This window comes from Chrysochloris asiatica, unplaced genomic scaffold, assembly GCF_000296735.1.
Source record: "Chrysochloris asiatica unplaced genomic scaffold, ChrAsi1.0 scaffold00038, whole genome shotgun sequence".
In the NCBI taxonomy this organism is placed as follows: Eukaryota; Metazoa; Chordata; class Mammalia; order Afrosoricida; family Chrysochloridae; genus Chrysochloris; species Chrysochloris asiatica.
In genome coordinates, this window is record NW_006408556.1 from 3327485 (window position 1) to 3344750 (window position 17266).

Genomic DNA, 17266 nt, shown 5'->3' on the forward strand with positions numbered 1-17266 from the left:
CTTCTATCTTAGTGGTATTGAGAGATTTGTCTTCCAACTCACTGGTTCTGCCTTCCATCTCTTCTATTTTACTCCTTTGCCCTTTAACTTTATTGTCTGTTTCTGATATTTAATTTATTGATCGTTTGGACCTCTTTCTGTAGGTTTTGAATTGTTTCCAATGCTGTATCTATCTTACTTGATTGTTCCTGTAGCATTTTCCTGACTTTTTTCCTTATTTTTCTCAACTCCATTTTAAAGTGTTTTGAAACATTTTATAATCATTTTTCTGAATTCCTTCTCAGGCATTTCCAAGGCCTGCCCTCCTTCCAGAATGTAGTCCAGGTCTACCTCTCCAGACATTTTATCTTGTTTCTGGACATGTGCTGATATGGCCATCTGCTTTTGCTTCTTGGACTTGTGTAGTGTTTATCTGTGGCCTTTTTACTTAATTGAGTATGTATTTTGGTATTTTTTATGCTTTCTGATTGCTTCCAGGTAAATGTAATCAAGATGTGGTCTTCCCTTTTCACTCTTCTTATTGCTTAAGTCAGAGTAACTTTCACAGGTTTCGTCTGCCTCCCTAGTATATGGCAGTTGGTATTGGTTCTTGCCTGGATTTTGGTGTTTTATAGAGTGTGATTTTAGCTTGACTATATGCAGCAGTTGGTATCTCTTCTTGGGTAATATAGGGAGAGAAAGAATCCCCCAAATGTAGAAGGGGGAGCATAAAGCAGCAAAACAGCAATAGCAAAAAAACCAAAAAACAAAAAAAAAACACAACAGAAAAGGAAAAAAAATCACCAAAATAACAACAACAACAAAAAATGCTAGACTGGATACTGTAGTCTGTAATTACAGAAATGGGAGAGGAGGTAGAGAAGGGGGAAAAAAATCTGTAGCTTAATATGAGTATAACTTTAATGACCTCTTTCTGCTTCTTGCCTTCCAAGCTGCCTCAGAGATTTTAAGATGCCACTGTTTATTTATTTCTTATGCTGTACTCAGGATTTAATTTAATTTTCAGCCTGTTTTGTTTTTAAACTCTTTTTCCCTCTCCACGCCCCTTGTTCTGGCCTTTTCCATATTAAAAAAAAAAACAAAAAACAGTGCCATCTTTTGGGCTGAGAGTATCTGTGCGCATGCATGGCAGAAGAAACCACCAGTGGTGCGGATGGGAGGTGTCCACTTTCTCAGGCACCTAGATCCTCTAGTCACCAGAATGGAGATGCGCAAACAGTCGGGGCCCAATGAACAGATTCCAAGAAAAAGAAAATCAGATTAGAAACGAACAAAGTGTAGTGTCCACCTTTGCTCTGAGATTCCCGCGGCATTTTTTCATGGTGTTTCTGCTCCCCTGCTTGGTCTTGCCATTTGGTCTTACCCAAGTTGTCGGCTCCAGGCCACTGAGCCCAGCCCAGCATATTAAAAAATATACAATTTCTTACTTTTGCTACAAGTTCCACTAGCTATAAGCCTTCAGACCTTTTAAATATTCCTATCTATGTAGTTCCGAGTTTTGGAGCTCTGCCCTGAATCTGCTTTGCCTGGTATTCTGTGGTATTACTGATGGCGAACCTCTCTGCACTTCCATCCTAGCCGCCATCAAGCCCCGCGTCCTTTCTTGTCTTCTTAATGACCTTTTGCTTTCTTTCTGTATGATGTTCTTGATGCCATGCCATAACTCTTCTGATCTTCGATCATTAGTGTCTAAACATCAGATTTGTTTTTGAGTTCATCTCTAAATTCAGGATATGTTTAAGATCATATTTTGGCTCTCATGTACTTGAACCACCCACCTTGCCGTTCAAGTGACTTTGCAGTCTGCGCATTAGCCCACAACACCATACCAGGACTCTGAATAAGTTATGGGGCTTACAGTATTCTATCATGTGGTCTCCATTTTCTATCACCAAGGCTCTGTTCCACAGTCTGTCTCTGGTCTTGTTTTGGCCAATCATATGGAGTTTTTTCACCATCACTTTCCACAGCTATAGTCAGTTTGAGTTCTGTGTATTCCATCTGGTGAGGTCTATGTGTATAGTTGTCCTTTATGTTGTTTAAAAATGGTATTTGCCATGAATAAGTCATTGTTGTTGGTGGTGGTGTTAAGAGCTATTGAGTTGATTCTGACTCATAGCGACCCTGTATAGAGTTTCCAAGGAGCAGCTGGTCAACTTGAACCACCCACCTTGCCATTCAAGTGACTTTGCAGTCTGAGGCATTAGCCCACAACACCATACCAGGACTCTGAATAAGTTATGGGTCTTACAGTATTCTATCATGTGGTCTCCATTTTCTATCACCAAGGCTATATTTTTCGAGGGTGATCCTTCCTCTTTGTTTCTAACCTTTGCATTTCAATTGCCAGTAATTAGCTTATAAATGTATCTTGATTGCATGCTTGGTCAATTTCAGACTGAAGAAGTTGGTAGAATTCTTCAATTTCATCATTATTGACTTTAGCAGTTAGTACATAGATTTGAATAATTAGAGCTATTAACTGATCTTCGTTTTAGACATATGAATATTATCCTGTCACAGACAGCATTATACTGTTTAATGTTGTTGTTAAGTGCTGTTGAGTCAGTTCCAACACATAGTGACCCTGCATAGGGTTTCTGAGGAGCAACTGGTGAGTTTGACCCACCAACCTTGTGGTTCAAACCAACTTTCCAGTCTAGTGCATTAACCCACAGTGCCACACCAGGACTATTTAATACAGATCTTCAAATGTTCTTTCTGAGGAAGACTATGACACTATTCTTCTTCAATTTGTCATTCCTGGCGTAATAAACCATACGATTGTCAGATTCAAAATGTCCAACACCAGTCCATTTCCGCTCACTGATGCCTTGGATATTCATTGTTTATGAGTTCCATTTCATTTTTGACAACTGCCAGTTTTTCTAGATACATACTTTGTATATTCTATGTTCTGATTATTAATGGATGTTTACAGCTGTTTCTTCTCATTTTGAGTTGTGCCCACCTTCAGATGAAGGTCATGAAAGCTTTACTCCATTTGTGTCATCATGGTCAACTCTACTTTGAGAAGGCAGCTCTTTACTGTTGTATTTTTAGTGCTTTCCAACCTGAGGGACTCATCTCTGGCACTGTGTGTTACGATCTTTTGGTGCTGTTCATCATGTTTCAATATTTAATATTCTGATGCTATCAGTGTTCAATAAGGTTTTCAGTGGCCAAACATTCAGATGTTAATCTGCCTCTCCTTCTTCTTAGTCTCTTAGTCCGGAAGCTAAGCTGAAACCTCTGCACCATGGGTGATCCTGCTAGTATTTAAAATACCAGTAAGGTAGTTTCCATCATCAGAGCAACATACAAGTCACGACAGTACAACAAACTGACCAACGAGTGATAACTTTATATGTAAGTGATTCTCTTCTTTGTTTTCCAGTTCCCTGTCCCAATCTCTACATTCAGTTGAATGGTCTGACATTTACTATGGATCCTGTCAGCTTGCTTTGGGGAAACCTCTTTTGCCTGGATTTATACCGCAGCTTGGAGCAATTCAAAGCTATTTACAAGCTGGAAGATTCAAGACAGAAAGATGAACACTTGGACATTCGACTGGATGCCTTTCAGTTGAAGGTAGGAAAAAAGTGGGATTTCCGTTCCTTTATAGGTAAATGTAACTATAGTCCAGGGTTCTATTCTGTTTGATGGAAGTAAGAAAAGATTTCACAGCTCAAGTGACCTGTCCAATCTTTTTAATGGTGAATTGCTCAGATATTGAGATGAATTATGTTTCATTTTCTCTCTGAAGGTGAGCTTCCCACTGGAGAAGAGAGAGCAGGCTGGCGTGCATCGACCCCGGGCCCTTGTCATCTCTGCCTCAGGCATGACTGCCACCAATACCCGTTATGCCCAACACTGTAGCTATGTAGACCTCCAGAACCTCTTCCGGAGTTTTGCTGCTACTGAGTTCTTTCATTCCAACTATGTTCACTTCCCTAAGGTTCCAGGTGGCTTTAGCCTTCTGCACATGCTTTTTTTACATCATGCTTTCCAGATGGATTCCCGCCTCCCACAGCCGAACAGTCTCCCTCCCCAGAGGCCTAAGGCTTCCCAGGATCTCTGGTCCATCCACTTTGTCCAGATCTCCTTGGACTTTGAGGGAACAGAGAACTTCAAAGGCCATCCCTTGAATTTTGTGGCTCCCTTCCCCATGTCCATTTGGGCCTGCCTACCCCTCCGCTGGCAGCAAGCACAGGCACGAAAGCGCCTTTTGGCTGCAGAGGGGAGGCTGAAACCATCAGCCAGCTTTGGCAGTCCTGTCCATTCTGAGACCCTTGCCCCTGACTCTGTGTCCCATCAGAGGTCAAAGACTGAGCAAGATTTGAAAAGCCTATCAGGACTAACGGAAGTCATGGAAAGTTTGCAAGAAGGCAGTGGGGGTGTGGACAGCAAAGGGCCTCTGACAGAGTTGGAGGATGCAGCAGATGTTCATATGCTTGTACACTCTCCTGCCCATGTCCATGTGAGGCTCGACCACTACCAGTACTTGGCTCTTCTCCGCCTCAAGGAGGTGTTGCAAGGTCTTCAAGAGCAACTGACTAAGGATACAGAGGCTATGACTGGGTCTCCTTTGCAGAATCAGACAGCTTGCATTGGAGTCCTCTTCCCCAGTGCTGAAGTGGCTCTGCTCATGCATCCTGTCCCTGGGACTGGTGAAGCTGACTCTGCAGGTTCAGATACCACCAGCCTCATAGATTCAGAGCTTTCTCCTTCAGAGGATCGGGAGCTAAAGTCTGATGCCTCCTCAGACCAGGGCCCAGCCAGCCCTGAGAAGGCCCTAGGAGATCATGGCATTGAAAATTTGGATGTATCCCTGGATAGGCCATTGCCTCTCCAGAGTAATGGAGAACTGCTGGACTCAGGTTTACTTATACAGCAACTGGCAGGGAAGGGCCATGAGGCGGTTGAGTCCCTCCAGGCCAAGAGACTGAGCAGAGCCCAAGCATCCAGCTCTCCATCTGTGTTGAAATCCCCAAGTGGCAGAGATACTGCTGTGAGTGGGCAGGGTGAGATTGTCCCCTTGAAGAACATTGAGGGGGAGCTTTCAAGTGCTATTCACATGACCAAGGATGCCACCAAAGAAGCCCTACATGCCACCATGGACCTCACCAAGGAAGCTGTGTCCTTAACCAAAGATGCTTTCAGTCTGGGCAAAGACCGGATGACTTCCACCATGCATAAGATGTTGTCCTTGCCTCCAGCCAAGTGAGTGGTTCTGTCATCCACCTTTCCCTCCTAGCTCTGAACATTGAGTTGATGGCCTCCTGCCACAGACACTTTTAGATTGGGAAGCACAGTGTAGCCCAGGAGAATGCATAGAATGACCCATTTAATGTGGCATAGGCACTCATTTTCAGAGCTGCCTACAGGGCACTGGAAAAAGTTTTGAGCTACTTAGAGGATACAGGTGATAGTAGTTGGAGAGATTTAGTTTCACAACAATCTAATTCTGTGATAAAGGAAGAACCAGAAACTTCAAATAAAGTGACCCAAAATCCCATGAACTTTTATATGCCTCCATATATTATAGGAGTCCTGGTGTGGCACTGTAGGATAATCACTGGATTTCTAACCACAAGATCAGTGGTTCAGATCCACCAGCAACTCCTTGGAAATACTATACAGGGTTGCTTTGCTGTGAGTTGGAGCTGATTCGATGGCACTTAACTATAACAACATATTGTAGCCTGTTCTTGGATAGTTTTCAAGTCAACATTTATTGCTTCCTAGAATCATACTATCTCCCCTTTTCATCAGTTTGCTCTTATTGATATGTATATGTTATATCTGCATAATTATGCCTGACAGCTGTATGATATTCTTTTTGGTGGGGTTTAATGTAATATTTTGTTTGATTTGATCTTCACAGCAGCCCAAGGAGGTAGCATAGGTATTTGTTTTTTCAGTTTACAACTGAGGAAAGTGAGGCTTTGGATGAGTCCTTGAATCCTGCATCTTGTAAGTAGAAAAGTTGGGACTGGTATACCTTATTAGTGTCTGCCAGGAAGAATTCCAGCCATTCATTTAAAGTGTGTTTTTTGAGCCCTTACTATGGGTTAGGCTCTGTGTCAGTCTCTGGAGATAATAGTGAGGAGCAAGCGGGAAAACAGATGTGCATAGTCAGAGTGGAAAGGTATAGATTTTTCCATGGATGCTTGTGGCTTTAGGAACGATAAAGAGGTCTAAGGAAAATCGTTACTACAACATATTGTGCTTTAGTAAATATGATGTGAAGATCAGTGATCTTAGAGGTTTTGTCTAGGTGAATTGTATTAAACAAATCTAAGCAAAGTCTGTTGGTATGCTAGTACCTGCTAGGCATAGACAACCTAGGAAGAAGAAAAGAGGAAAATTTTAAAGGGCTATAAGATATAATGGAGTCCTGGTGTGGTGCTGTGGGTTAATGCAAAGCCATCTGAACTGCAAGGTTCAAGCTCACCAGCTGCTCCTTGGAAACCCTATACAGAGTCGCTATGGGTCGGAACCGACTTGACGGCACTTCACAACAACAACAATAAGATATAATAACATGCTTGTTGTTGTGAGGTGCCGTTGAGTCAGTTCCGACTAATAGCAACCCTGCGTATAACAGAACCAAGCACTGCTTGGTCCTGCTTCACCCTCATAGTTGTGCCTACGTTTAAGCCCACTGTTGCAGATACTGTGTCAATCCATCTTATTGAGGGCCTTTCTCTTTTTTTCACTGACCCTCTGCTTTGCAAAGAATGATATCCTTCCCCAGGAACTGGTCCCTTTTGATGACATGTCCAAAGTATGTAGGGTATGTTAAGTCTAGCCATCCTCAATACTAAGCAACATTTTAGCTGTACTTTTTTCAAGACAGATTTGTTCATTCTTCTGGTAGTCAGTGGCATTTAATATTTTTCACCAACACCATAATTCAAAGGCATCAGTTCTCCTCTGGTCTTCATTATTCAGCTTTTGTATGCATTTGTGGTGAGTGAAAAAATAATAGCCAACATTTATTGAGTGCTTTCTATCTATGGACTAGGCACTATTCAAAATACTTACAAATATTAACTCTTTAAATTCTTGTAACTACCCTATTAAGGCAGTGGTACTAATATCACTCCCCATTTTACAGAGGAGGAAGCTGAGTATCAGAGAGGTAAGGAGCTTGCTCAGGATCACACAACTTGTGAGTGGTGGGTCAAGGATTGAAAGCCTGGACTCCTAATCACCAAATGTGCTGCCTTTTCTAGATGAAGAAGAGTAAGGGAGATGGGAAAAGAGGAGAGGTGAAAAAAGAGAAGAAAGGTGTGTGATAAAAGCTTCTTTTTAAACATTAACAGTGACTTCCTAACTGTTTAGGTCAGTGGTCTGTTCTCATTCCTGCTTCTGGACTCCTCTCTGGTAGCTGACATTGCTCATCAGACTTTTCTGAGTATTTGTATCACTACCCTGTTACTTGTACTTCTCTGAGGGAATCTTCTTTTTTTTCCCCCAGTCTTCTCTGCTCCCTTTTTACCTTGTAAATGTAAATATTGCCCAGGGCTAGGCTATCCATATTCTGATCACATTTGCCATGATTCTTATTTATTTTAATTTAAAAAATTATGTTCATTGCATTGACAATGTAGAAAATACAGAAAAGAATAAAAAAGAAAATATAATGAAAATCACATGGAGTGATATTACCCAGAGACAGCCACTATTTATTTTTGGATCTATTTTCTTCCAGTTTTCATATATATATATATTTACATGTCCATGTGAATGTTTATATGTTATTTATATAATACACACAAATATAATTTAAAACTAGGATTATATTATTTCTATAGTATTATACCTGACTTTGCTTATATAATGCTGTATTTTCCCATTCATTAGGTATTTGAGTCCATGATTTTTAATTGCAGACTATAGTCTAGCAAATGGACATACCATAATTTATTCAACCAATCCACCATTTGGTTCCAGTCTTTCTCAGGTAGAACTAATGCTGTGTTAATTGTAGGTATTTAAGTGAACATTTCTCAGCGTGTATATTGTGCATAGCTGAATCTTGCTTTAGAATAAAAGCCCATAGGTGGAGTTATTGGGTCAAGGATTATGAAGATTCTTGATGGCTTTGCCAAAGTTTCAGAAGATTTGTATCTGACAATACTTTTGAATGCTCTCTCACTAGATTAATTTTTATCCGTCTCCCTATTTCTGCTTTAGTTTGTTTCCAGTCGTGGTTTCTCTCCCCTCCCTTGGTCTTCATTTAAAGTTGCCTATAGCGCTATGGGTCGGAACCGACTCGATGGCACTTCACAACAACAACAACATAGCTCCATATGGATTGCTCAGTGTACCTTGAACCTTATATATATGCAACTAAATTCTCTACCCCTCCATAGCTGGTATCACCATTTCTTTGCTCATTCAGGCGCTTGCCACATTTCAGCTTTTTGTTTCATTTTATCCACTCCCCACCCTTGCCCTGTGTCTACTATGGTGCCTACGTACAGAAGTTATTCAGTAAATATTTGTGGAATAACACTGGGTGGCCTCGGGTGCCATTCCTGAGTTCCAGGTGGATTGACCTTGAATAGCTTTGACATTTAACGTTGACAGGAGAGCACTGTTTGTGCAGTTTGAAATATTGGAATAAGAGAATGCAGAAAAGCCAGTGGTTAAAAGAAATGGCATGATCCCTTTCCTAGTGGGTATTAGGAGAAGTCACATTTTTGCTCATATTAACTGGACTCACGGGAGGGTTGTTTTAAGGAGGTTGGAACAAACATGCCTCCTAAGCCATGTTGGTGTTCTTTGCTTGGTTTCTTAAAGCAGGGAGCCCGTGGCCAAGATAGATGAGGGGATGACACCCCCAGTGAGTGGAGGTGCTGCCCGACTTCGTTTTTTCTCCATGAAGAGGACGGTGTCTCAGCAGTCATTTGATGGAGTCTCATTGGATAGCAGTGGCCCTGAAGACCGGATCTCAGTAGACAGTGATGGCAGTGATGGCTTTGTGATGCTCTTGGAGTCTGGTAAGTGGAAGCTGAGCCAAGAAGAGTTACAGAAGTCTAAAAAGGGCTGTCTTGCTACCTATATTCAGACCAGCAGTATTCAAAATCAGGGGATTTGATAAAATACATGTTTTCTTAAACCACTATCATCCCACTCCAGAAAAGGAGAGACAGAAGTGTTCATGGATCTGTGGCTCTGACTTTATCTCCACATCTACTAGACTATTGATTAGTGCACAAAATACACGTAGACTGAAGGAGAGAGCACTGTTCTTACAGCCATGTAGCTGCAGTGGTAGGTTTACTAGCTTTGTGACTGGTGTCATTGCCTGTTTCTGTCTACCCATGAATTTTATTATTGGAAAATAACTAGCAACATTTTTTGGTTGATAAAATGAATTGCTTTCAGAACCAAATAATTCCCCTCTAAAAGATACATTCATTCTTCTTGGATCAACTATCAACACTCGCGGAAGCAGCAGTCAAGAGATCAGACAACGTATTGCATTGGGCAAATCTGCTGCACAGGTACTTTTTAAAGTACTGAAGAGCAAAGATGTCAGCTTGAGGACTAAGGTGTGCCTGACCCAGGCTATGGTATTTTCAGTAACCTCATATGGATGCAAAAGCTGGACGGTGAATAAGGAAGATCGTAGAATTGATGCCTTTGAGTTGTGGTGTTGGAGGAGAATACTGAAAGTGCCATGGACTGCCAAAAGAACTAATAGATCTGTTTTGGAAGAAGTGCAACCAGAGTGCTCCTTGGAGGCCAAGATGGCTAAGCTTCGTCTCTCATACTTTGGACACATTGTCCGGAGAGAACAGTCGCTGGAGAAGGATGTCATGCTGGGTAAGGTGGAGGGTCAGAGAAAAAGAGGAAGACCCCCAACGAGATGGATCAGCCAGGTGGCATCATTGATGGACTCAAGTGTGGCAGCGATAGTGAGGTTGGCCCAGAATTGCACATTGTTTCGTTCTGCTGTGCATGGGGTTGCTATGAGTCGATACCGACTCGATGGCACCTGACAACAACAACAACAACAAAAGATACATTGGTTCAAATGAGCTTATTGAAATAGTCTTATTAAATGGTCCCTTAAGAGTGTTGAAATTAAAATAAGATAAAAAGGGAATGTACTCTTTCTTAAGTAGGATGATGGTACTCATGTTTGTTTTGTATTATTTTTAACCTCTTAAGGGAAATTTCAAATATGTACAGAAGTAACTAGTGAATTCCTCATACACCCATCACATAACTTCAGCTATTAAAAACCCACAGCCATTCTTTTTTCACATTTACCCCTGCCCATTTCCCTTCCCGCCCTTATTATTTTGAAGCAAATTCTAAACATCATTCAATTTTATCCATAAATATTTTTGGTGTGCATCTCTAAAAAGTACAGCGTTTTTTCACATATGTCCTAATGTCATTATTTCACTAAAAAAATTTACTAACAGTAATTAAAAAAATGTATCAAGTACCCAATTAATCTTAAAATTTCCAGTTGTCTCATAAATGTTTTGTTTTTACAGTTATGATTGTTTTTAGAGGTTGGATTTGAATAGGTCTTTTTGACTTTTAAACCCGTTTGTCCCCTTTTCTCACGCAGAGTCTCTTCTGGAATCTTTCCCGCCAGGATCTCTTCCAAATGTCTTGGATGTTACTGGTGTTCAAGGGAGCTCTGTTGTGGATAATAATTATGGCCAGGGGTCACCACAGGCCAACAGTTCCGTCTCACCTAGTGGAGAAGACCTCAGTTTTCACCCGGTTAGCGGCTGTACTTTCTTCTCTGCAGCCGGCAGGCTCTGGGCTGGATGGAAGCTTAGGACTTAGAGCTAAGAAAGTCTCCTTTTACAGGTCTCAGTTCTGCTCCTGAAGGTGAATGGGGTGTCCTTGGGGATTGAGGTATGTGGTGAAGACTTGACAGTGGCCCTGCAAGCAGAAGAACTGACTCTCCAGCAGTTGGGCACCGTGGGACTCTGGCAGTTCCTGCATGGCCAGTGCCCAGGTGAGGATGATACCACTCCAGGAGAGATGGTGGGATTTATTTGGTCTCAGCAATAGCTTAACTTCTACCTGTCACTGTGTTCCAAAGCCAGTAGGGGGAGGAAGAGCTCCATTGGAGCTTCGTTTCTGCGTGAACTTCCCAGAGCACTTTCTGGAGCATTGCAATCACTTGGCCGTTTTCCACCTCCACTTCCCTTCAGCTTTTACAGGACAGTGGCCACTTCTTTGTGTGGCCACTAACGTAAAACTGTATCTGATCAGAGAACTTCCATTGTGCAGAATCATCCTTTGATCAGAATTATCATTTGTACTTTAAAAGATGACCAGTATAAATCTGAGCTTACCTTAACTGATTTGTTTCAAAAATATTTTTTAAAATATCAAGTACATACTAAAAGATACTTATAAAATATATGTAAGCCATAAAAGTAGCAGTATACCTAGCTTAGTAAACAGAAGTCCCTGGAGTCCTCTCCTGCTCTTTGTCTGTCCCTTACCTATCAGAGGTAATCATTAGCTTGAATTTTGAACTTACTATTCCCTTGCTTTGTTATATATCTCCACATGCATTTATATTAATGTATTATTTGGCTTTTGAGTTTAATCTTTTTTCACCTCTTGTTTTCATTTTGGTAAAGATATGTGTCACAAAGTACTTGCCATTTCAACAGTCTTCATATGTGTAGTATCATGATACTGTGTTCATTATGTTGTTTAACCATTATTGGTCTTAATTGTTCCCAATTTTTCCCATCTTCTTTCAGTGTCTCTTAAACACTGAGACTTCATTTCTCCTCTCTCCTGCCCACTCCTTCAGTGTATCTTAATAGAATCACAGTTTATATTCCTTTGTAACTTGCTTCTATCACTTAACATGATATTCTTGAAATTCTTCTGTGTTTGAGTTAGCTACATTATATTTTCACTGTTATATATACTATTCTTTTGCATAAGTATACCATTTTTTACTTTAAAAATATCAGCTATAGTGGTGTATAATTTGCATACTACAAAACTTGGTTTAAGTATTGCTATTGTTATATGCCATCAAGTCAATTCTAACTCTAGTGAACCTATATGACAGAGTAGAACTGCCCCATAGGGTTTCCGAGGCTACAGTTTTTATGGGAGCAGATCACCAAGATTTTTCTCCTGTGGGAGTGGTAAGGTGGATTTGAACCTCTCACTTTTCAGTAGCAGCCAAGTGTTTTAACTATTGTGCCACTATGGCACCTTCATTTTAAGTATTGTTGTTGTTAAGTGCCATCGAGTCTGTTCTGACCCATAGCGACCCTGTATAGGGTTTCCAAGGAGCCGCTGGTGAGTTTGTTCATACTGACCTTGCAGTCCAGCACATTAACCCACATTGCCACACCAGGCACTCCAGGTTGATAGATTTTATTAAATTTACAGAACTGTGACCACAGTCAACTTATGAAACAGTATCATCAACCTAAAAAGATCCTTTGTACCTATTACCATTATTTACTTATTCAGTCTATCCTGAACATTTAAAACATTTAAGTTGTTTCTAGTCTGGTTTTTTGCTATTTCAAATAGTGATGCTACAGACAACCTTGCTCATATTACCTGGTACAAATTATATTTTTAGAGGTATGTTATATGGTTCTTGCAAACCATGCAACCTCTTCAAGTGTTTGTTTCCTATGCATGCTATATGCCTAAGTGTGGCATATGTGGGTGGGGTTACAGTATGTTCTAAAGTTTCTCTAAGGTTTTATTTCTGAGGGTATAATTTCTATATCATTAGGGTATGTATAGTTTCAACTTTACCAGATAATGCCATATTATTTTCCAACGTGGTTGTATTAATTCAGTCTCATTAATGTATAACCTGTTCCATAGCTGTGACTACACCTGAAATTGTTCTTTATGGGGTCTTGGAGAGGTTAATTCTCTAGAGTCAAAAGAAGATTTCAAAGGGCAGCTCAAGAAGACAAAGGATTATAAAATGTGCAAAGATCTGAATTTAGAGAACTGAAAGGAAAGAACATGCTCAGTATTTTTCAAGCTGAAAGAATTGAAGAAAAAATTCAGGCCTCAACTTGAACTATTGAAGGATTCTATATTTTTGAATAATGCAAATATTGAATAATGTAGAAATCGTCAAAAGAAGATGGCGGAATACACAGAGTCACTGAATGGGAAAGAAATGGTCGATGATCCACCATTTCAAGAGGTAGTGTCTGATCAAGAGCCAATGATATTAATGGAAGAAGTCCAAGGTGCACTTAAGGCATTTGGCAAAGAACATGGCTCAGGGAATTGATGGAATGCAAATTGAAATATTTCAGCAAATTGATAAAACACTGGAGGCACTCACTCATCTATGCCAAAAAATTTTGAGGACAGCTATCTGGCCAGTTATTTGGAAGAGATCCATATCTATGCTCATTCCAAGGACAGGAGATCCAACAGAATGTGGGCAATATCATTATTACATGCTAGTGACATTTTGCTAAATATAATTCAAAAATAGCTGCAACAGTACATCGACAAGGTTCAGCCCAGATTCAGACAAGGATGTGGAGTGAAAGATATAACTGTTGACATCATCTGGATCTTGGCTGAAAGGAGAAAATACCAGAAAGATGTTTACCTGTGCTTTATTGATTATGCAAAGGCTTTCAACTGTGTGAATCATGACAAGCTATGGATAGCATTATGAAAAATTGGGAATTCCAAAACGCTTAGTTGTGCTCATGACGAACCAATACACAGACCAAGAGGCAGTCATTCGAATATACAAGGGGACACTGAATAGTTTCAAATCAGGAAAGGTGTTTGCCAGGGTTGTATTCTTTCACCATACTTACTCAATCTGTATGCTCAGCAAATAATTTGAGAAGCTGGATTATATGAGAACATGGCATCAGGATTGGAGGAAGGCTCATTAATAACCTGCGATATGCAGATGATACAACCTTCTTTGGTGAAAGTAAAGAGGACTTAAAATACTTACTGATAAAGATCAAAGACCACAGCCTTTGGTATGGGTTGCATCTCAATGTAGAGAAAACAAAACTCTTCACTACTGGACCAATAAACAACATCCATATAAATGGAGAAAAGATTGAAGTATTCAAAGACTTCATTTTGCTTGGATCAGCCATCAACACTCATGGAAGCAGCAGTCAAGAAATCAAATGACATATTGCATTAGACAAATCTGCTGCACAAGACCTTTTTAAAGTGTTGAAGAGTGGTATTTTCAGTAGCCTCATATGCATGTGAAAGTTGGACAATGAATATGGAACACTAAAGAAGAAATGATGCGTTTGAGTTATTAAGTATTAAAAGCACCATGGACTAATAGAAGAACAAATAAATCTGTGTTGTTAGAAGTATATCCAGAATGCTCCTTAGAAACCATGATGAGACTTCGTCTCTCATAGTACAGACATATTATCAGGAGGGACCAGTCCCTGGAGAAGGACATCATGCATAGTAAAGTGGAGGGTCAGTGAAAAAGAGGAAGACCCCAGTAATGAGCTCAAGTGGAACAATTGTGAGGATGGGCAGGACTGCCCAGTGTTTGCTTTTGTTGTGCTTAGGGTTGCCATGAGTTGGAGCAACCTCACCGGCACCTAGCTACAACAGAAACTATCATAGATCCTACTTGGCTCTATTAGAGAGAGATGATACCAAGTTTTTGATAAAGGAAGAGACTTTCAAATTTAGCTGAGTTGAAGGTCCTGTGTTTTAAGAGCTTCCCCTTGGCTATTAGCCCAGCACTTCAGATTCACACAAGGACAGCTTTTTATTACTCCGTAACCTCCCTTCTGTCTTGAATGGCATTACACTGAAGTGACTAAGTCCACGAACTTTGCAGTTAGACAGACTGAGATCAAAACCTAGCCTTGCTTTTTGCTACTTACTAATTGTGTAAATTTGGGCCAGTTATTCTGTGTCTTACTTCTTGCCCCTGTAAGATGGAGCTGATGATAAAACTTTTGCCATAGGTTTGTTAGTACTATTAGGTATACATAAAGAGCTTAGAACAGTCCCTGGGTATTAGTATTTTTCCCTTCTGTCTTTCCTCTCAAAGGCACAAGTTTTCAGGAGTCTTCAACTTTGAAGGACAACATCAGGCCAGCTATGGGCCTTCGCTTTGAGGTGGGGCCTGGTGCAGCTGCTCATTCTCCTCTGGCCATACAGAATGGCTTCCTGCATTTGTTACTTCGTGACTGTGACCTAGAGCTGCTCACTTCGATGCTCAATGGCCTGGGGCCCTTCCTGGAGGATGAGGAGATTCCGGTGGTGGTCCCCATGCAGATTGAGCTCCTGAATTCTAGCATCACCCTAAAGGTGAGAAGAACCTTTTGTTTTTTAACTCTGGACTTTGTTAGGGAAGCAATTGTCACAACCACAGTTGTCAACTTCTTCCCTTGTCACCCCAAAGTCCAGTGAGAATCTAGTGAGGAAATGCACACTGGCATTCTTTGTCAAGTGTTCCACCTGTGCTCATTGTCATTGAATCAGTTCAGTCACTCAGCAGCTCTGGAGTTTCCAAGGCTGTAAATCTTCATGGAAGCAGATGGCCAAATCTTTTTCCAGTGGAATAGGTGGTGGGTTCGAACTGCTTTGTTGCTGTCAGAAAGCCCTGGTTTCAAATCAGGAGAACTTTTGTGTAGTTCTAGCCTTGTCTTTTACTTGAAGCTTGACAGTGTACAAGCCACTAGGTTATGTACGCCTTAATTTCACTCTAGAATGGGATTCAGTTATACTTCTCGTATTTGGCAAGAATGTATGGAGAAATAACATAACAATGTTGTTAAGTGCTGTCGAGTTGGTTCCGACTCATAGTAACCCTGTGTAGACTTTCTGTGGTTCAAACTGTGTGGCGGTCCAGTGTTTATCCTGTAGTGCCACACCAGGACTCCCACATGACAGTGATTCAAGCTAAATAGTACAGGGTAGCTTGTGTTATCTAAATTGCCCTGAGCTATTTGGATGCATCAATATGGTTTCCTTCTCTTCCTACAGGATGATATCCCCCCCATCTATCCAACATCCCCGGGCCCTATCCCTATCACTCTGGCTGTGGAGCATGTTGTGCTGAAACGGAGTGATGATGGAGTGTTTCATATAAGTGGTGAGTTAGGTTTGCCAATCTGCCTTGCTTCTCTACTGCTTTTCTTGTGTCAGGGGACAGATGACAGTACAGAACTATCTGACTATTGACAGCAGGTTGTCACTTAGAATCTTTGTCTTTTTTTCAGCTGCTGATCAGAATAGACCGTCAACAGAAGTACCTGAAAATGAAAAGAGGCAGTCCCCAGAACAGGCATTTCAGGTGCCCATAGGTGAAGCTTTTGGACAGCAGGTGAGGCCCTAACGAAGAGTCCTTTTTCCATATGCATTTAGGGACTGTAACCTGGAAAGCTGGTAAAACTTTGAGGGCTGACAACATTGCTGTGTGCTGTGTGTATCTGGGTGGTTTGGGCTCACCTAGCAATAGCTTCTGGAAATACAAGTCAAGAGCTAGAGCTGAATGGTTGCTAATCACATATTCTACCTGCTGGGTTCTCTTGGCCATTGATCTAACTTACGCATTAAGAAATTTGGATTCTTCCCTCCTGTCCTCCTTACTGGTTGCTGTTGCAAGGTGGTATTACCCTATTCTGTTCATTAATTGTTAACTACTTGTTCCTCAGGTACAAGAACTGCCTACCCTACAAAAGGAACTTATAGAAACCAAACAAGCATTGGCCAATGCCAACCAGGACAAAGAAAAACTTCTTCAGGAGATCAGGAAATATAACCCCCTCTTTGAGCTCTGACAGCAGTGACTCAGGCATCTGTGCCAAGGGAGAGGAAATCACCAGCAATAGCACCACCCTGGACAGAAGGTTCCGTCCAGTGTTGATAAGGATGCCAGGAAACTGAGGAGTGCTGGACTCACTCCTTGGGTGGGAGGGCCCGGAAGTGGGGGGGAGTGTTTTCTACTAGCTGTTACAGGGTAGAGGATGGGGCGAAGCATAATTACATCCCAGGAAATTGGGGGAAGCTTTATGCATGGCTGAAATGTCATGTCTTGCCTATATTAAGCCATCTGGCCCTCTCTACACTAGGTGGAATCTTCTGAGTAGTGTAGCGCCATTTCACTTCCTGATCATGGCAGAGACATTTGCTTCCTCCACAGCCTGTTTGAACAAGGGAAAATACTCACCTCAGTCCCCTACAGAGTCACCAAAGATTCTGTGTTCCAGGCTTCCTGTAGCAGACCTGAACAGGCCTTGGC

The 17266-nt window shown here is 41.2% G+C and overlaps 1 protein-coding gene across 1 annotated transcript in view; it reads left to right on the forward strand.

Moving 5' to 3' along the window:
• UHRF1BP1 (UHRF1 binding protein 1) overlaps window positions 1-16805 on the forward strand; it is a 52309-nt gene extending 35504 nt beyond the window's left edge. The window contains exons 13-21 of the mRNA XM_006860559.1: window positions 3398-3591; window positions 3767-5223; window positions 8818-9014; window positions 10604-10761; window positions 10852-11002; window positions 15071-15330; window positions 16009-16117; window positions 16245-16348; window positions 16680-16805. Of these exons, the coding sequence (XP_006860621.1) occupies window positions 3398-3591; window positions 3767-5223; window positions 8818-9014; window positions 10604-10761; window positions 10852-11002; window positions 15071-15330; window positions 16009-16117; window positions 16245-16348; window positions 16680-16805 (2756 nt within the window). The remainder of the gene's footprint in view (window positions 1-3397; window positions 3592-3766; window positions 5224-8817; window positions 9015-10603; window positions 10762-10851; window positions 11003-15070; window positions 15331-16008; window positions 16118-16244; window positions 16349-16679) is intronic.
• The last annotated feature ends 461 nt before the right edge of the window (window positions 16806-17266 follow it).